At 43.4% G+C, this 19336-nt stretch overlaps 1 protein-coding gene across 1 annotated transcript in view; it reads right to left on the reverse strand.

Annotated features, from left to right (window-relative positions):
• itga10 (integrin, alpha 10) overlaps positions 1–8566 on the reverse strand; it is a 28592-nt gene extending 20026 nt beyond the window's left edge. Inside the window, exons 1-4 of the mRNA XM_080500760.1 lie at positions 7851–8566; positions 625–736; positions 396–505; positions 228–316 (exon numbers count right to left, since the gene is read on the reverse strand). Of these exons, the coding sequence (XP_080356886.1) occupies positions 228–316; positions 396–505; positions 625–736; positions 7851–7902 (363 nt within the window). The 5' untranslated portion in view covers positions 7903–8566. The remainder of the gene's footprint in view (positions 1–227; positions 317–395; positions 506–624; positions 737–7850) is intronic.
• Between the last annotated feature and the right edge of the window lie 10770 nt (positions 8567–19336).

A 19336-nucleotide genomic window follows, 5' to 3' on the forward strand; every position in this document is an offset into this window, starting at 1 on the left:
GTTAGTGTATGTTTGTCTAAAAAAAAAAGAAAAAAAATCCTTTTAAATCTCCAACAAGGAGGGGAAAAAGTACATGTGGTTAAACAGAAAGTAAAAACACACTGAGAAAAGAATTCTTCAAAACTGTGAAACTGAAACAGCCTCAGCACATCCTCTCAGACTCTTGCGCACAAAGTCAGTACCTGCACAGCAAAAGTAAAAAAGCCTCGAGTGTTGAGACCACGTACCAGGAAGCCATCAGGTGAATCCGGGGCGAGTGTCATTCCCAGGTGGGAATTCCTCAGGTTTTTAGAAACATTCTGCAGCGCCGTCTCACCTGAAAGAGACTGTCTGTCAACAGCACATCTAAAATCAGAGGAGTGCTTACATTTGTTTCGACGATTTGTTTCTCTTACCGAGATTCACTTTGCTGCAGTTTGAGTTCTTCTCCTCTCCCACGATGCATTTGTACACGTCTCCTTTCCTGTTGTTCGGCGGCCCGTCCCAGGGAGCGCCGACCAGCATCCTTCAGCATAATGAGAGTCAGTCATTCATCCCCGGCCTGTCATCCTGCATCCTGTTTGTGTTTGACATTTTAATGACTGGCGTGTCTGTCTTTATTCGGTCTCCCTCAAACACACTCACGATTTCTCCCCGCCTGCTTCATGCTGCAAGACAGAGAAACCGAACAGAGCGTCTTCTGGGCCGGTGAAGATGCGCGGATGCTTTACATCTATGTTGAAACACTGACACAGTCCTGCAAGAAATAACAATTATGAGATCATTGAAATGATATATTGTGTTATATACACAACTTGGACACAAAATAATAATCGATACTTGGAAAACATGGATTTGGGGACAAGATGTGACCAAACATATTTTACTCAAGGGCTTGAATAGAATGTTGAAAAACCAGTGATTGTATGAGGAAATAAAAAGATGAAATTACAGATTAACCTTAGTGTCATTATACCAACTAATTATTTTACTTCTTAGCCGTGAAAGAAAGGGAGTGGACGGTGAAGGGGGAGAGGGAGTCAAAATATGGATAAACAAAGTGACCAAAGGCAACCTTGGAGGAAAAAAGGAGTTCAGTCTGAGGAGAGGGAAGAGAAATGGAGCAGGAGAGGGTGTGGGTTAGAAAATTGGAGTATAGTAAGCCCCCTGTTATGTCACACAAGCTGGCCCTTCATACACAGAGGGAGAGGTGAAGGAGACACGGAGATGACCGAGGGCAGCAGGATGCGTCGACAAGTTGTTGATCCAACGTTTGGGGATAAACTGAAGCACAGACCAGCTGCCAACGTTAGTGACACTAAATACACAAGCTTTAGAAGTTGTGGATTTCATTAAAGATCCATGAACAGGAATACAGAAGTTTATACTGGAGAGTAAAGTTGTGAGATTAGCCTGATATGTTTTAATGCATTAGGACTGCACAGTGCACACTTCGATTATTATTATATTGTACTAGGATAGAACAAGAAAATGATCTGTGGTGCATCAAGTATCCAAACAGCCACATGTTTGGGCGACAACCAAGTACAGGCTGAGACAACATGAAATCCATATTTATTATTTTTTTCTTCAGTCAGTAGAAATCTTGGGGGGGGGAGCCCTTGGTAATATTTTTAAGGAATGGATGAAGAAGAAGATTAAGATTAAAATCAAATGTTGGCTAAGTAATCCACAACGTTGGCTCAATGTGAAGTCAGTTTCATGGTTCACGTTCAGTGTTTCTTGCGTTATTTTGAAATTCTGACTCTGTCCCTTCATTTCAGGCTCCTCGGCTTCCCCTCCTCCTGTCTGATGGTTGTTTCCTGCCCTGATGTGTGTCACCTGTGCACGACGTGAGTGTTTGATTGCCTGCACCTGGTGACAGCAGCAACACTGTCTGTGTTCCGGGGTTCCTGTGTGGCCAGCATCTCAGTCTGTGTTCCTGTATTCCCATGTTTGGACTTTCCAGCACCACTTTATGATTTTCCAGCTATCTCATTGACATTTTCGTCACCACTTTATGATTTTCCAGTTATCTCATTGACATTTTCGTCATTTGGATTTTGGTTTTTGGTTTTTTCTTGATGGGTGTAAAGGTGAGCTTCCTCGGCGGTGTCTGGCGTTCTGAGTCCTCCTCTGAGCCAAAGCAACAGTCAGTACGTTTTTTTCAATGATTTAGAAAAAAAACCCCAAAAAACATGCATTAATCCAATTAATAGTAAGAATCTGTTAGTTTGAAAATGATCAGGCTGTAATGTGACAACTATGGCACTTATGGCTGTGGATGCCTTCACCAAAGGATGGGACTGTCTTTGTGTGTGTGCTCGCGTGATTGACTATTTACACTGCAATCATTGGACAGTTAAACTATAAAAATCATCTAATTTCTTGACTACACAGCTTGATCTGTATCATCTGGTTTTTTGTTTTTTTTTAATACAGATGTGCTCAAATAGTGTAATAAATGATTACACCTCAACACACATTCGCTAATCGGCACCAGAAATAAGAGTCTGATTGTGTTTCATTCATTTATGAGACGATGCTGAGCTGTCACGCAGCCAAATGCCTTCAATTGGAGCTGCAGCGCTGTCAGACAGCAGTCTGCCTCCCCGCTGCAGTGCTGGACGACGCAGCAGTTTTTAAACAGCGTAGGGCGGAGAGGAGGACATGTCTGGCAGAACCAGTGTGATTTGGTCGGTCTTTGATCTCGGAAATCTAAAACAAGGTAGCGTGTGGGCTGCCAGACAAATCCTCCAAACTCTACACTGATTCAAGCACGTTTGACAGAGACCAAATTGTGTTGGCGAGATGAAATGGGTCAAAGCGTGTCCAAAACTCCAGCTCTTCATGGTCTGTAATGGTCAGTGTCTGGTGAAAATATTCAAAGGAAAAGCGGTGAACCTGAGACGGGATCACTGGCGGCCACAGCTCATTGATGCAAAATCTGTTGTACATTTACTATGTGAAAGCTAGAATACACAGTGTATTATAAACTGATGTGACACATCATTATGCAGGCAGACATAATATCGAGACACTTTTGTAGGAAAAGTGTTTCTGAATACTTTTGAGCCTCTTCATGTAAACGAGTGATGAACGGAGCCAAACTACTGTTTTTCTTCCCATTTGGGTCCAGAATTATTGTAATGGGTGATTACGGTGTGAAGGCAGCTATATTTTCAAATAAATGGTTACATTACATCAACATTTACTCCCTTTTTTTTCAACAGAAAGTCTTGCTGGTGTTGCCAGGAGCTCACAGGGGATCAACTATTTTACATTTCCTACCTACACATTTCCTCCTAAATGAAAGGGCACTGTCATGTATTATTTTCAGCTCAGAATAAGAAACCATGCGCACTCTCTTGACAAGTCAGTATTTAACTTGTCCCACTGGTGTATCTACTGTATGTCATTTGTAGTCGTGGGAAACAGGGTGTGTTGAATGCTAAAAGGTTTTTTTCTTTGTGTGTGTGTTTTGTTTTATTTTTTACATTCTGGGACGACTACAATACTTCTGCTACTGTAAGCTGGTGATTGAACTGGAGAGATCATTTCCAGGACAGAGAACCAAACCAGAACACTGGTGCTGTGGTTATGCACCAGTTACCCATGCATGTGTACACAGAAAGTTCCCCACAAAACACACACACACACACACACACACACACCCCGGCCAGGCCAATCAGAGGGGGATTCCACTCCGGTTTTGTGAAAGAAACTAGATATTTGCTTGGTTTCTCTCCCATCTCGGCTCCTGCATTTGTTTTGACCTTTTCTCACGCACCATAATCTCTTTCTACCTGCTCTCTCACTTTTTCCTTCCTGACAGATGTTTGTCCTGTAATGACGTTGCCTTTTCTTCTCATAATTGTCCATATTGTCTTACTGCTCTTCTGCTGTGTTTACAGCCACACCTGCAACATTATTCCACAGACAGAAATGTTGTAAATCAAGTGGTTTGCCTGCTCATTGGGTCACAGACACATTCAACTTGCGCATTTATTACAATGAGGTTTTTGCACAACACACTTTTGACTATATTGCCTTCAAGTTTTGTGCACTTGTTTGTGTTTCCATCCAGATACGTTTTAGTAACTCTGGTGATCCTCTGATTCTTCAGTTGCTTCAAATGCATTTGAAAGTATTTGATGACTTAAGATCTACAAAGTGACAGACGTTTCCAACAGACTCATCAAACACTTTGTTTTAAGTTATGACAGGCTGACATGCTAAATTCCTCCAGTGACTGTCACCATATGAATGTGCTTATGTGCTTCTGCACAGATGTTTAATGCACTGAGCTGGTGGAAATATGCGTCGGCAAAAGTAGAGCAAATCTTTCATAATAAATCTTTAATTTTCATAACTAAAAACAAAGGGTCAACTTCCATCGTTTCAGTCATTCCCTGTAGTTATGTAAGACGCCTTGCATGTACATCTTCTGTACCACGTCTACTCTCCAACTATATAATTCTTTCCAAGAGAAACTAGACAAACTGTTCGATAACAAGCTAGCTGCTCATCACGCACGCACACACACACACACACACACACACACACACACACACACACACACACACACACACACACACACACACACACACACACACACACACACACGCACACACCTCTTTTCTCAACCCCTCCAGCTTCCACAAAAAAACATACCATCACCCCCCTGATTTTCCTGTCCAGTCCTCACTCCCCTGGTTCCATTTTCACTGAGGTTTATGTATACGACAGTGTACCACAGGCTGTCTGACCACCCGTTGCCATGACAACTGATGGCAAACATTTATCAAGCCAAACGAAGTCCAGATTCCCTCGACCGCACGACCGGCTCTAGGCACTGCCTCATGTGAATGGTTGTGATTGTGTAGCATGGGCATATGTGTCTACTGTATGTGTGTGTGTGTGTGTGTGTGTGTGTGTGTGTGTGTGTGTGTGTGTGTGTGTGTGTGTGTGTGTGCGCGCAAGTGGAGGGTAAAGAAGTGAGGTAGACGTAGCAGTGTTTATAGCCAATGCTTGCTCTTATAGCAACATGATGTACGGCCATAGCATGATGACCACTTGCAGAAAAAAGAAACTAAGAGATATTATCTATTTACTTTGGCACACTTTCGTAGTTGGAATATAGTTTGGTTGAAGTGAACGTTTTATCCTGAAAGTTGCTGTGTTCGAAGCACGACAATTGGGCAAGCATAATGAAATTAAATGAAAACTATAATGAAACTATATTTATGAAGTAAATGTTAAAGGGAGATGTAGGTATATAAAGGTGTGTATATGTATAAGTAAGTTCAGTGAAAACAAACACAAGAAGATATTCATGTTGAAAACTCTTTAAAGATACGTCTATAAATGTATGTCTTTAAAAAAAAAAAATGGCCGCAAGTTCAACAATCTGATTTCTTTCAGGCAAAGGAGCTGGATCATGAAGGCAAAAGACGGAATCGCCCCTGATCAACTTGGCCTCTGAGACCGAGCAGCGCCTTGGTCAACGACCTCAGGTAAGGATTTGAAAGATTTCTCCAGCCACGTTGTGACGCCGGGACGACTGAGTCACGGCGTCCCGGAAACGTTTGTGTTTGTGTGGTCTGATTCAACAGACGAACTAGCTGATTGCCTTCTTTCAGTTGGATCTGATTCTGTTTCTGTTATCGTCATTTAACTGACTGATTCCACCTTCCCTTCGCCTCTTCTCACACTCTTACACAGGTTTTCTATCCATTACCTCGATCGTGTTCTGTTCCCATCTTTGTCACCCTCTCGTGGGAAAATGTGGGTGGAAAGAAGTGGGGGTGTAGGAATGAAAAGTCAGCCAATTATCAGAGGGAGAAGATCCAAGAAAACATGGGGAGATAGCCGGGAGAATAATAGCCAGAATTTATGAATGACCAGTGAAACAAAGTTGAACATACACACCTGTGTTTAACATCTCGGCAAAGCATGACAGAGTGTAACAGACATGGGCTGCCTGCTGCCTGCATCAGAGCGGCTCTGCTGAAGCCATTAACATTACACACATACTCACTCACCTACATGCTCCTGTATGACACATGCAGACTCACACGCAGGCCAGAACAAATCTGCAGTCCACGTTTCAAAAAGTCAAAAGGTGAAATAGAGATACGGTGCAGACATTACAGGGTGATATGTAAAATCTATCCACATCAAACACCTCTGCTGCTGGTGTAGGTCGCCGTATCACCACTCCTCATTCATTCTTAAGTTTCTGAACAAGCGTGGATAATTGTGCCGCAAATTGCCATGAATGCAAACATTTCAATCTATGGAAATAACTTCAGAGGTCTTGTGTGATTCAGCGGCATTAACATACCTTGCGCAGCACAATTTCTCAGCCTATTGATCTCATTTGACTTCATGGCTGCGTGCTATAATAACCACCACTTATCAGCTGCACAAACACACAGTTATGGCAGACAACAATGGTCTTTTTCTTCAGTGAGCCTCTTGGTGAGAAGAAACGTCTCGGTGTGTGTGTGTGTGTGTGTGTGTCTGTGTGTGTGTGTGTGTGTGTGTGTGTGTGTGTGTGTGTGTGTGTGTGTGTGTGTGTGTGTGTGTGTGTGTGTGTGTGTGTGTGTGTGTGTGTGTGTGTGTGTGTGTGTGTGTGTGTGTGTGGCTGCTGTGCCACAGTGGACATGAGGCCTCGAGCAGAGCTGGTGAGAGGAAACACACATGGCAGGCGCCTCATTCAGGGGAACTTTAGACATCAAGTCCGAGAGATGGAAATGGCTGATATGAGATGTGAGGTGGAGTTACACAGCTGCCGGGGTCAGAGGGTGTCGGCTGTAAGAGGAGATGAACCAGTAACCTTTTTTGGCAGAGGATACATACGAATATCTGTGATGGCTCCTATCGTCATCTGCTCCTCCAACCAAAATGAAATACATCCTCTGCACTAACAGAACTGACGGATTTACGAAAGGCTCCCACTTTGAAGCAGGAAACGTTTTGTTGGACTCGCGCAGAACTTCCTATACCTTTGATCTGTCTGGGAAATGGAGCGCGGCCAGGTGTTTTATTGTGCCTGCTTCTCTTCTTCTCCTGCACACAATCACCTGAGGAGCGTCTTCATGGTCAGTGGTTTACTGTCACAGAATAAAACCGTCGTGGGACTCGCGGGTTAGACACGTGTGACCGTTATCCTCACATGTTGTCTGTCAAAGTTGACGAGGTTAATGACCATATCACTCACAGAGACAGAAATGGGAGACAGGAGAGGAGCCGGACAGCAGAGCAGGGGAGGATGACATGAAGATTTAAACAGAGTGAGGGAAAAAAAAAAAAAAGGATTCAAATTCCAGATTTTTCCTATAGTTGGATTTGAAAGCTGTGTGTACTGAGAGGATCTTTCAAAACAAGCAACCTGCCTGCCTTAAAATGATAATTTGACTTTAAATTAACTTAAATGAATGAAATCAAACAGGTTTTCTGATTCAAAGGTAAACTGTACTATTGTGCCAGTTGTGCCTCGTGTTACTCCGACTATTATTTAATGTTTAACTATCTGAAAAGTGTTTGCAGGGCAACAATTAGGGAAATGCATCTCCAACCTAAAAGCAATGTGAACACAACACTAACCCTAACCCTTACTGATTGAACTGAAAAAGCAGATGTTGAAGAGAAGAATGTAACTAAGGGGACATGTTCAACCTAATATTGACGTTGACAGTTGAAAACGAAGTCAGATACAGCCTTTGTACAAAGATTGGTTGGCGAAATTGACCCATTCACCTGCTTTTACAGACCGCAACAGACTTTTAACAGTATCATTTCATTTAGAACATTTTGTTTGTTTGGATACACAAAGGTAACGTGTTGCATGACTGAAAAGATCTTACCTTTAAGAAAAAGGATGAGCTCCACGAACAACAGGTATTTACGCAACTCCATTTATAAAACCAAATAGACGCAATCTCTAGCGACGGTTCTGTTCCTCTTTTTCCTTTAACCACTTTGGCAAAGTGGTCTTCCCTGAGGTGGTGGAAATGCCCACCATACACCTTCATGCAAACGCGCACGGGTCTTTCTTTCTTTTTCTTTTTTTTTTCTTCTTCAGTTTTCCCCAGGAGGCGCGTAAAATCCGCTCAAACTGTGCGGCATGTCGGCTGTGCGCGTGTGCCTCTCACTTCAGACGCTACCTGTTTAATTCAGATTAAACTGAAGTCCACCTGGCAAATCAACGAAATGTAATCCGCGATTGTGGCGATTACTCCAAATGATGTTTGGATTTTGTTGCGTTAAAGTGCGTTAAAATGTTTTTCTTAAAAAAAAAGATGAAATAATACTTGACGCAGCCCTCTGACCCACTCGCTGGCCGTGAAAATAACTGCACCTGTCCCATCCGACAAGAGGCCCCAGTTCAAAGTCATCAAACAATCACAAATGCGAATGACCTCCTCGGAAATTCACTGAGCTTTGGGGTTTTGTCCCTCCGGACTCCTGGTGGAGCGTCTCTCCTCTGACTGGAACTCTTTGAACACAAAGTTTGAGAAGATTTTCTTTTCATTCAAATCTTGTCATCCATGATCCTGCCCGCTGATTTTCCTCCATCCAGAGTAATAAAAAAAAAAAAAGAAAGAAAGAAAGAAAAGAGGGCTGTTTTCCGTGCCTCTCTGTCGGGTGTAAATATGCGCCTCAAGTAACGGGTTTCTCTCACTTTGAAATGAAAGAGCGCATTTATCCTCACTGCTGCTGCTGCTGCCCTCCTCCCACCAGCCATCCGTCCTCCTCCATCCACCACCACCACCCTCCGAGCGACAACCTCAAACCCACACACACACATAAACCTACAATGCAACGTGTGGATGTAACTTTTAATGTGACATTGGCCCCATCTACAGGTCAGCTGGAGTTACTGACAAGCAAAAAAAAGATTTTTAAAAAATTCCAAAAACAAAAAAGAAATGCCATTATATTGTATGATAATGTATGTAACTGTTACTGTGACACTTGAGTGTGATTAAATGTGACATGATTATTAGGGTCCAAAAAGTAGCCAGAAAAGGAGAAAGTATTCGGTGAGCAGCACTTCCCTGGGTGAAAATATTTACTCGCCAAAATTGGACAACAGAAGATTAAAAGAAAATGTTGCCTCATGAGTCTCAGTTTCTTCTGTGACGACGGGAAAGTATGTTGTTAGGCCACATGAAAAAGAACACACGTCTCACAAGTATCTGGAAACTCTCTCATCTTGTGTCGTCCTCAATTTAGCCTCCGTCTCTTGACCCTTGTATCCAGGTCGACGTTGGGGTCGTATATCTTCCCTGAGGGCTTCAGCAGCTGCTGTCTTGAAAGAATAAAAACACTCACAAAATGATCGACGCAGCATTTAAAGCCGAATTTCCATCCAGTAGCACATGAGTTACTGCGTCTGTCGTATTATCATACTGTCCTTTCATTGATTCCTTGGGCCAAATCAAACGGCCTGAGATTCACTTTTCACATTCTATCAATTTGACTGCAGATTATTGCTCCCAATACGGGCAGCTCGGGCTGACATGACTGAAAGGAATATCAGTGAATCATCATTTCTCTGCCATTAAGGAAACACACCTGGCTGCTCGGTGGACAGACCCAACAGTTACCTGTGTGTGAAATCCAGCTTTCCAGAAAACCCTTCTGAAATAATAAGTCGCTGCAAGATGTTCTGTGTCACAGCGAGAACATTGTGGGTTCAAATCTGAGCTGGGCCTTTAGATGAGGATTTGGATTTCATTGATATGAAAACCTCACATTGTTCCTCCTTTCTGTGTGGAGTATTTCTTGTCTCGCGAGGCATGTTTTCTGCAGAACTACTACATTCAGTTTGATGAATTCAAAATGAAAGGTCTGATACAGATACTGTAGGTCCTGGGACAGAACCCTGTGGTGCTCCACAGCTAACCTTTGCCTGATCTGAAGAATCATCATTAACGTGAGCAAAGTGAACACGTCTGATAAATATGATTGGAATCAGTTTAGTGCTGCACCTTTAATCCCAATGATGATCAACAGTCTCTGTATCAACTGCAGCACTGAGATCTGACCTGATGAAAACATCTGAGGCTTCGAAGAAGATGATTGGTAACTTTCAAAACTTCCACATAAAGTAACCAAAGTATATATTTCAGTCCTTATAGTTCTAGTTTATGCCATGCAAATCTGACATTTTTTTAATAAATATTTTCTGAAAAACAGAATATTTCCTTACATCAGTTGTTTTTCTTTTTTTAAACGAAGGCAGTGGTCATCATGGTGATTTTTTCAAATGCTTGAAACAATTTTGTTTATAAGTTGAAGTTGTCAGTTCCAAAATGATGAACAAAATAATTTTTGAATGATTTTCACATTAAATGCCGCTGCACCGGACGTGATTTTCTGTGATGATTTGTCACCTCCTGCAAGAAGAAATGTTTGATTTTACTCATATGATGTTACTCATATGATCAATTACTAATGTTTCTTTGTAAATTCACGAGTTTTAAAAATCTAATTATTTGATGCTTTTATGCTGCCAGAAGAAACGAGTGTTCGTTTAAACCAGTGGTTCTCAATTATTTTCTGTCACGCCCCCCCTAGAGGACAAAAAAAATTTCAGCACCCCCCCCCCCCCCCCCCCCCCCCCCCCGAATTGTACTACCATTGAGAACCTGATAATATTTATTTATTTATCTGTATAAACCACTGTATGAGTTGCTGGCACCAGCATTCTGCATACAATCGCCTGTTTATCAAAATAAATTCATAAAATGAGCTGGAGGCCTTTTTTTTTATCGTTCAAGCATGAACAAAGACACTAATACTGAAAGTTGCGCCTGCCTCACGCCCCCCCTGACACCCCACCACGCCCCCCCAGGGGGGCTCGCCCCACCATTTGAGAAGCACTGGTTTAAACGAACTTGATGTTGAAAAGTTACCGCTGAAACGTCATCCACCTTGTGTCCACCTGGTGTCGCTCTTCTTCAACTCATGCAGTCTGGGAGCTTCTCTGTCCGGCCTGACACGATAACAGCTGCTCAGAATTGATGCTGTTTCCTTTTATAGCTGATTGCAAAGATCGTTTCAGGTCAGTTTGTCGGTGCTGGAGCCACATGATGGTCACTGATGGCAGATCATACTAAACCCTCCTTTCACATTCGAATAACTGAGCACAATGTGTTTTAAGACACTTAAAATTCAGATTTTTCCCAATTAGATTTATGGAGTAGTGGTTCTTTATTAGCAGTGAGACAGAGAGTGCGGGGGATTTACAGAGTGTACTCATAAGTCGCCGACACATCTTGACCAGGAAGGATCTCATTATCTCTGATTCATGAGTCCAGTGGGAGGAAGACGGTCATTAATGGAGAACTGACCTCAGTTGCTGTATCAATTTTCTCACCATTACTGCATTAGTGACATTGGTCTTCATCTATGCCCTTGCCATTATTACCTTCCACTTCTTCTTTTTCTCTCCATCTTTAGTCTTTTCCTTTGCCTGCGGAGAATCTATTGAGAGCCTCCCGAGAATGCAGTGTTATCATTCCCTGGCAGCAATGATCTGATGATCTGAAGGAAACCCCGAGCCAGGAGACGCACGCTCTTTTTTATCTGTGCAGCGATACACATTAGCATTTCTGGGATGTGTTGGTAACTGAAACTCGACTGGCAGAGCTGACTGGCAGCTGCGTGCAGAGTCACACGCACTTTCGCTCACATGCAAACCAAGACTCGCTGTACACAAGTGCAGGTTCCTGCACAGAGGTGGAACCACGGCTGCGGTCAACACACACACACACACACACACACACACACACACACACACACACACACACACACACACACACACACACACACACACACACACACACACACACACACACACACACACACACACACGCACACAAAGACCGTTTCACACCAGTAGCAATGGCAGCTTGGCAAAAACTCATTAACATCAGACATAACCTGGAGCTGTGCAGACTCACACAGCTCTAACAACACTCCTCAGGTCAATGCAGTGGATAACGTTCATGGCTTTCACTCACTGGCTGCACATGAGAGTGAATCAAGTCAATAGGTTGGCAAAGTGCTCCTTGTCTAAACAGGTTGACACTGAGTGGGCATGCAATAGTTGTTTAGTATTTCTGTTTCTGACCTCCTTACCCAGAGATGCCAAACTCATTTTAAATCTGGGGCCCCATCGATTCAGTCTCTGGGTCAGACTATAGAAGAGATGGAATACTAACCTAGAATACAGACAACATGGTGTTTATTCAGTTTTAATGTAAACAAATCTGATGAAATCCTGAAAAAATGGTTTCATTGATGCACTTTATTTTTAATGAAAAACTGGGTTGATAAATAAAACAACAAAGCAGTCTGAAATCTAGCTGTCGGTGTTTCTCAGACATAAACATGAAAAACCTGTCACTTCCCAGAACACAGTTTCTCTGCAGCCTTAATCCTCAATCATCCAGGCTTGGCTTTAATTCTAATGTGAGTTTTTGGTAACAATAATATTGCTAGCGTTCAGTGCTTGGACACGGATCTATCATTGCTGCTATCTGCTTTTCAGTTCTGGCTCTCAGAGTTACGTCACAGTCTTTACTCATACTGGAACAATGTAGACAAATGAGGAACAGCAGTTTCTTTTTAGTTTTGGCTAGCGCACCACGTGTCAGACACCACTGCGATAACTCGAAGCGTAACAGGAATCCCTTCCAGAATAAGCTGTTTGGCGGTGGTATAGAATCAGAGCTGGTAAATCATTAATTTGCTCAACTTTCTACTGCTGCTCGTCCCACAAGCGCATGTTTGGACTGACGTCTCCTGCTCAGTGGGTCTCTGCTGTGGGTCAGTTCAAAACTACAATTCAGGATGAGGAGGAAAGTGGAATGTCTGCTGGGCACACTGCATTGCCTGGCATGTTCGTGGGATATTTTCTCTGCTGGAGGATCAGTAAATCAGTGTCAGACATGCGGCGATGGATGGATGGAGGGCAGTAGGAGACTGTAGCACCGGTGTGTTACATTCCTTCCTCGCAGGAGGGTAGCCGTGACTTGTAGACGCATCGGACGGTAGTGACAGTGTGGTGTCAGGAGAGCAGCCGGGTCGTCTGTCAACAGGTGCTCCCGAGACGTCACTCCTGATGTGTTCGACAGGAGCTGTGCCGGCGTTTTACACCTGTGCTCAATGATAACTCCCGTCAGTCTGCGTACGCCCTCCTTATCTTTTCCCACGAGGAGTGAACTGCATTGCTATTTAATGAGAAAACGGTCTGGTTTTTTTGTCCCCCCCCCCCCCACACACACACACACGCCACACACACACCCGTCAAGTATCAGGCAGCAGCCGTGGGATTATTTTATTTAATTTTTTTCGTGTACACACATGTTTTGTGTGTGGTTATGTGCAGCAGCCGGTTGGTTTTCACAAGGTGTGTTTCCTCCAACCACCGTTTCCCAAGCCGCAGTGCTCTGTGACCAGTCAAACGACACCACGGCTCACCTAGGCCAGCGTCACACTGCGCTCAGCTACGACATGCCGGGCTGCAGCGTGCGTCTGGAGCCAGTCAACACAGGAAAGGGACGGAGAAGGAAAACAGAGGAAAAGGAGTGAGAGGGTGATAACCAGAACCTCATGTATAACGTTTCCAGGCCCGTTTTAATTGCAGCCTCTGGAAGTGCCACTGACTGAGCTGCAGCTGTAATTTATTTTTTGAAAGATTATGAAGTTTAATGGCTTCAGTACAGTCCTGCTTTTCTCTGATCTTTGACCCTGAAGCCGCTGCGCCATTCGTTTGTGTGAAGTCATAACTCAGCTGATCCCCAGCTTGAATGCGTCTGTGCATTGTTTTGCGTATTAGTATATGTGTGAGAAACATTGTGATGAGCTGATCCCAAATACAAGTAATGAGTCATGGAGTAGTGATCCTCCCTGATGCCTCCCTTCACATCTCCTTCACTGATCTCACCCTCTCTGCATAAAACATGTCTTCATGTTGCTCCGCTGCGTGATCGAAGCGTGCTGGCACAGATGTCCTGATCTGTAGAAGTGTGTTTAAAGATCAGAGACAGTTTATTTGTAATTTATTTGCTGTGTCTCAGTGTCCATGCAAGAGAAAGGCCAATGTTTCTGTCAACCAGAAGGTTGATGTCTAAAAAAACAAGGCAATCAGTACAAACCAACACTAATGCAGAGAACAATGACATCAAACTATTGGTCCATATTCTACACGACATGATCTGACTTATCTGACGAGCTTCATTATACACCCTGGCCCTATTGGCAGTCTCTCCATTAGGAAACAGAGAGAGAGAGAATTCAAATAACATGCATGTCTTCAAACTATGGGAGGAAACATGAAACAGGCATGCACAGGGAGAACATGCAAATCTCTTGAACTGGGAATGTTATTGATTGATTGATTGATTGATTGATTGATTGATTGATTGATTGATTGATTGATTGATTGATTGATTCATTCATTCATTCATTCATTCATTCATATACAGATAGAGTGCCACGACAACAAAATCTGAAATTCTACCAGAAGAGAGGTTTGTGTAGAGTCTGGTAATATACTGACAGCTTGTCCAGGATGCTCCCTGCTGTAAACGCACTTTAAAAAAAAAATGTAATTCAATAATTCAGGTTCATAGCTGAAATACAATTTAACAAGCAATGAGCTGGAAGTGATAGTAAGTCGATAGGTTGATCATTTTAGTTCAATATTGCTTTATTTGTTTATTTATCCATCTATTGTACGGAGATAAACCCAACAATCCCGCGAGACCAAGCATGGTCCACTGTAGATAAGGCTCAGAGGTGGAGGCGTTCTGCAGTTCCGGGTGGAGTGACGGGATGGAAAAAGAGAAAAGGAGAGCACAGAGACAAAGAAAAAACAATAAACAGACAGTCATAAATCCACTCGCTGCAGGCGTGATGGGCTCAGACCACAAACTTCCAGTTCCACTGAGAGAGAGAGAGAGACCTTTTGACCTCTCCCTGTGAAATCATTCTTGTTTTCATATTTTTAATGCTATAAAAACAAAGAAATATTTCATATCGCCCTGTTGTTGTTCAAGTAAATGACAAGCTGGGTCACCGGAGTGACCAGTCCCCACTCAATGGGAAACACCACCGGCCTGTCAGTGATGAACGAGAGAGGCTCCAGATACAAACTGTCACAAACCATCATGGCTGGAGCGGTGAATATGATGGATTGATGATCAGTCCACAGTCAGACAATCTGTTCACAAATGGGGATGAGTTCATGCCTCTTCTCCGTAGCGAATAGCTTCCAGCACATATAACGTTAAACACACAGTGTTGTACAATGAGTTGGATATTGAACGGACAAGTTGGAAACCAAGAGTATTGATTCTGTGAGAAATGCCTCATTTTTCACTGTTAGATTTCCATAAACCAAGATGTTATTACGCATTACTTGCGAGACGTTTTATGCTCTGATGAAACCAAGTGTTCATTCTGCTGACACAATGTAGATCATGGTTTTTTTTTTTCCATTCAGATGTTATCTTCTATCCAGAGGTTTATCCAGGGGTCAACATTAAGAGTCTGTAATCACATTTGTTATTGCATTTTTCTTCTCCACAAAGACTTCATTCATCCAACCTCCCGTTTACTGTAAGATCATTGTCCCGCTTTCAGAAGAGGAGCCAAGCCGGGATGCTCATTCCGGACTGGTGATATTAGTAAAGAGTTTCTCCCCCACTGAGCTCACAGAAGAGTCACAGATGACTGAGCGGCGTACATAAATAAAGCCCTGCCCTCTTTATGAGGAAGCGAATGATTCATCCTTTATAAAATTAGACATGATAGTTTAAAGGAAACCGTCGTCCTTACCTCACTCCCTCATTGGGTCGTGACTCAACGTCTCTGCATCTCTCAGTTGCACTCTTCTTTCATTTTATTTCCACCAACGAAAAGATTTCCAGCCCAGACATAAAAGTAGAAGAGATTTAGAAGTTTCTTGGTTGGCGTGTCTCGGAGCCTCAGTGGGCCAAGGTGCCAGCCCATTTACTGCCGCTTTCCAGACTCCCTCGCCTGAATGCCTTCCTCACTCTCTCATGTCTTCCCTCTTGCTTATTACCTCTAAAATTTGATCATGGGGGCGAAGAAAAAGAAAAAAGAAAGAAGAGAATTTCAGGATAATTGAAGGTCATAATTCAAGCTTAATTACTATTTGGGGAGACGTGGACACAGGACAGTGTGTGTTCGCTGTGCTGTTGTGTACAGTATTCTGGACCAGCGTTTTACAGGAGGCCTCGATGGTTTCTGGGTGGTCTGATCGCGTTTGCCACCGAGGATCAGTGCACCTCAGTGCGTGTGACTTTTAGTTAGTATATGTATAAGTTAGTGTAGGATTGCAGGTTTGTGTGTGTGTGTCTGTGTGTGTGTCAGTAATATTGTGCACAGACCCTGTACAGTATGCGGGGGTGTTTAATGACACACCTGTCAGCGCACTGTCAATTGTAAGCGCTCATAATGAATGTGTGTGTGTGTGTGTGTGTGTGTGTGTGTGTGTGTGTGGTGTGTGTGTGTGTGTGTGTGTGTGTGTGTGTGTGCGTGCAGACTTTCGTGAAGATGTGACAGGAATGCACCTCTTTGTACCCGTCATGCCCGCCCTCCCGGCCACCTGCAGGGCATTCTCCCACCAGGCCTCCCACTTCTTTACTATTCCACCCTCAACGATCTTGACCCTTCTGCCGATAATTGCTTCAACCAGGTCACAAATCACCCGTCTTGACTTTTGTGACATGCACTAGTGTGCAGGCAAGTTGCACACACTGGGCTCCTCCCTGCACATAAGTCATCCATCAAACTGCACCCTTGAGTCCGGGCCGGCCCCGGGGTGTCTAAAGCAACCCGCTGTCCCATAAACGTCAGTCGCACCAGTGCTGCATTTCCATACAGCTATCTGCTGATATCCAAGGGGTTACTTTGTCTGACATGTTGAAAGTGGTGTCAGATTTCCACTTATTTCTGATGGATGATGGGTTTTTAGTTATTCATCATGCATGTGGTTCTTATTTCGTTGGTATTTCAGTGTGTTGAGTGTGTTTTACGTTCTTCTCGGCACGTCTGTTTTTATTCTACGTGTCGCAGGGAAATGCTGCACGTTGCAGATGTTTCAGATGTCTTGTGTTTGTTGTTGCTCCTTATGAAAAAAAAAAATGCTGGGGCAACTCTGCAGTCAGGACGTCAACAACTGTTTACTCTGTTTGTTCCAGTTGTTGCAGGCCCTCCCCTCCTCTCACTGGACAGTTTGTCTTCAGCAGTGGTATTATGAAACACACGTACAGTGTGTTTGATCATCTCTGCCAGAATGTGTGTTTTTAGTTTGTCATATATGTGTGTATGTGTGGGTTTTCTTTGTTTTTTTTTACGGGAGCCGAGTGCGGGTCGGGTGTTTTGAAGAGGGCCAGACAGCTGCCTTTTACTGCCCCAGGGGGCAATAAACAGAGAGGGAGGGGTAGTTATTTACCCCTTTTATTAGAGCAGGAGGCAGAGGAGGGGACTTTATTGGGGTCACACTGTAACTACACACAGCTGCAGGGCATAAGGAGAAATAAAAAGGAGATAGTTCTTCAAAAAGGGCTTTGTCATCACTAAATTCCTCCCTCAGGAATACGTCCATATCTAGTTTATACTTGTTATGTAACTGTATGTAATGTATGTGTGTGCCAACACTATCATCCATCTTTTACCCCCTCAGCCCCCCACCCCCTTTTTTCTTTTCCATTTCCAGGACTTTCAAGAGCTCAGTAGTTATTAAGTACATCCGCTGTCTCGTTGTCTTCTGCTGTCACTCAGCTTTTACCTTGTAATCCAACTGGTATTTCCTGCCTGTGGCGACTCCCACTAACCTGCACGCTGACCATATGACGACTGGTCAAGAGGTGCAGCCTTCTGCTCCCAAAGGTCACAATGCGCCTGCTGTTTGTCCACCAACTCTCCACGGTTGCTATGCCAACCTATGTCTCATAAGAGACAGTGATTGATTGGATAAAGCTGAAGTGACGAGAGCCATAGTCAGTTGAGGATGAGAAGATCTGTTATTGTTTCTTTGAACTAGAGAGGAGTCAGTTTTGCATGAGAAGCAAGCAGAACTCCCCCGACAGTCTTTGTATATCAGGGCCAACATTAAACCTCGTGCACTTTTATATGTGTTGAATTGTATCAAAAACTCTGATTAAAACGAGCAGAGTGTTGTTATTTTCAGAGTTCTTTATGAGAACTGTAAGAACAAAGACTTACAGTTGTTTTTGTAGTAAGAAGTGCGGCAAATCACCTTTGTCATCATTGGAATCAGACGGAGAAGCTACGTCACAACTGTTCTCCATCATGTAAAAATCATAAAACTCAGGACCTGTGGGCTACTTGTGCTGTGCTGAGCACTGTCATCTCACTACTTGTGGGCCTTTTTTGTGTGGAGTTTGCATGTTTTCTTTGCAGTTGCGTGCGGGAAATGTTTCCAAAGTGACTCATGTTTTCTCCCAACATCCAAATTGGCGTTTCGAGATTGTTTGTTTGTTGTTCCTGTGTTCATGTGTCCAGTTCTGTGTGATTTCCCAGTGATGGATTGGCAACCTGTTCAGGTTTCACTCCTGCCTTTTTTACTGCCTTTCAACAACTGTGGGTGGATATTTGACCCAAGGATGGATGGATGGATGGATGGATGGAAGGATGGATGGATGGATTGCTTTGTGCAGAACCAGTTAAACACAGTGTTCGGCCCACATCAGAAGAACTGGGTGTAAAAGAACTACCATTTTTAAAATTCACATTTTGGTCCGCACCAAATGGTAACCCTGGTCAGCGCTAACGTCCTACATAAGTACAAAAAAAGATGACACGTTGCCTTAAGTCAAGGAGCCTTTTGAAGACCTGAATAATGTGAAACATATCATTCCAACTGGCATCTTAAATGGAAATAAAAATGAGCAGAGTTTTGCACTAACGTTCTTCCAGCTGCCATGGAAAACAGCTGGACGAACAGATTTGCACTGATTGGACAGTCTGAAGCCCCGAAATGCATCGAGGGTGGAATAATGAGGACATGTGGCACAGAGATGATTGACAGTGAGACGAGGAAGGGAGGGAAGACAGAAAAGAAATGAGAGCGACAGAGAGAGAGAGAGAGAGAGAGAGAGACTGAAAGGGAGGGGACAGACAAGTTATTCTAGATGCAGACAGCTGACAGAAAGTCCAAAATAAGATGGAGCCATCTAATGTAGTCCCACTCTGCAGCTCACAAACCATGAAGGAAACATATTGTCCAATACTTTTCACACTCTTAATGGTTATCAGGCGGAGAAAAACGCAGTTGACGTCAGGC

This window comes from Blennius ocellaris (assembly GCF_963422515.1).
Source record: "Blennius ocellaris genome assembly, chromosome: 8".
Lineage (NCBI taxonomy): Eukaryota > Metazoa > Chordata > Actinopteri > Blenniiformes > Blenniidae > Blennius > Blennius ocellaris.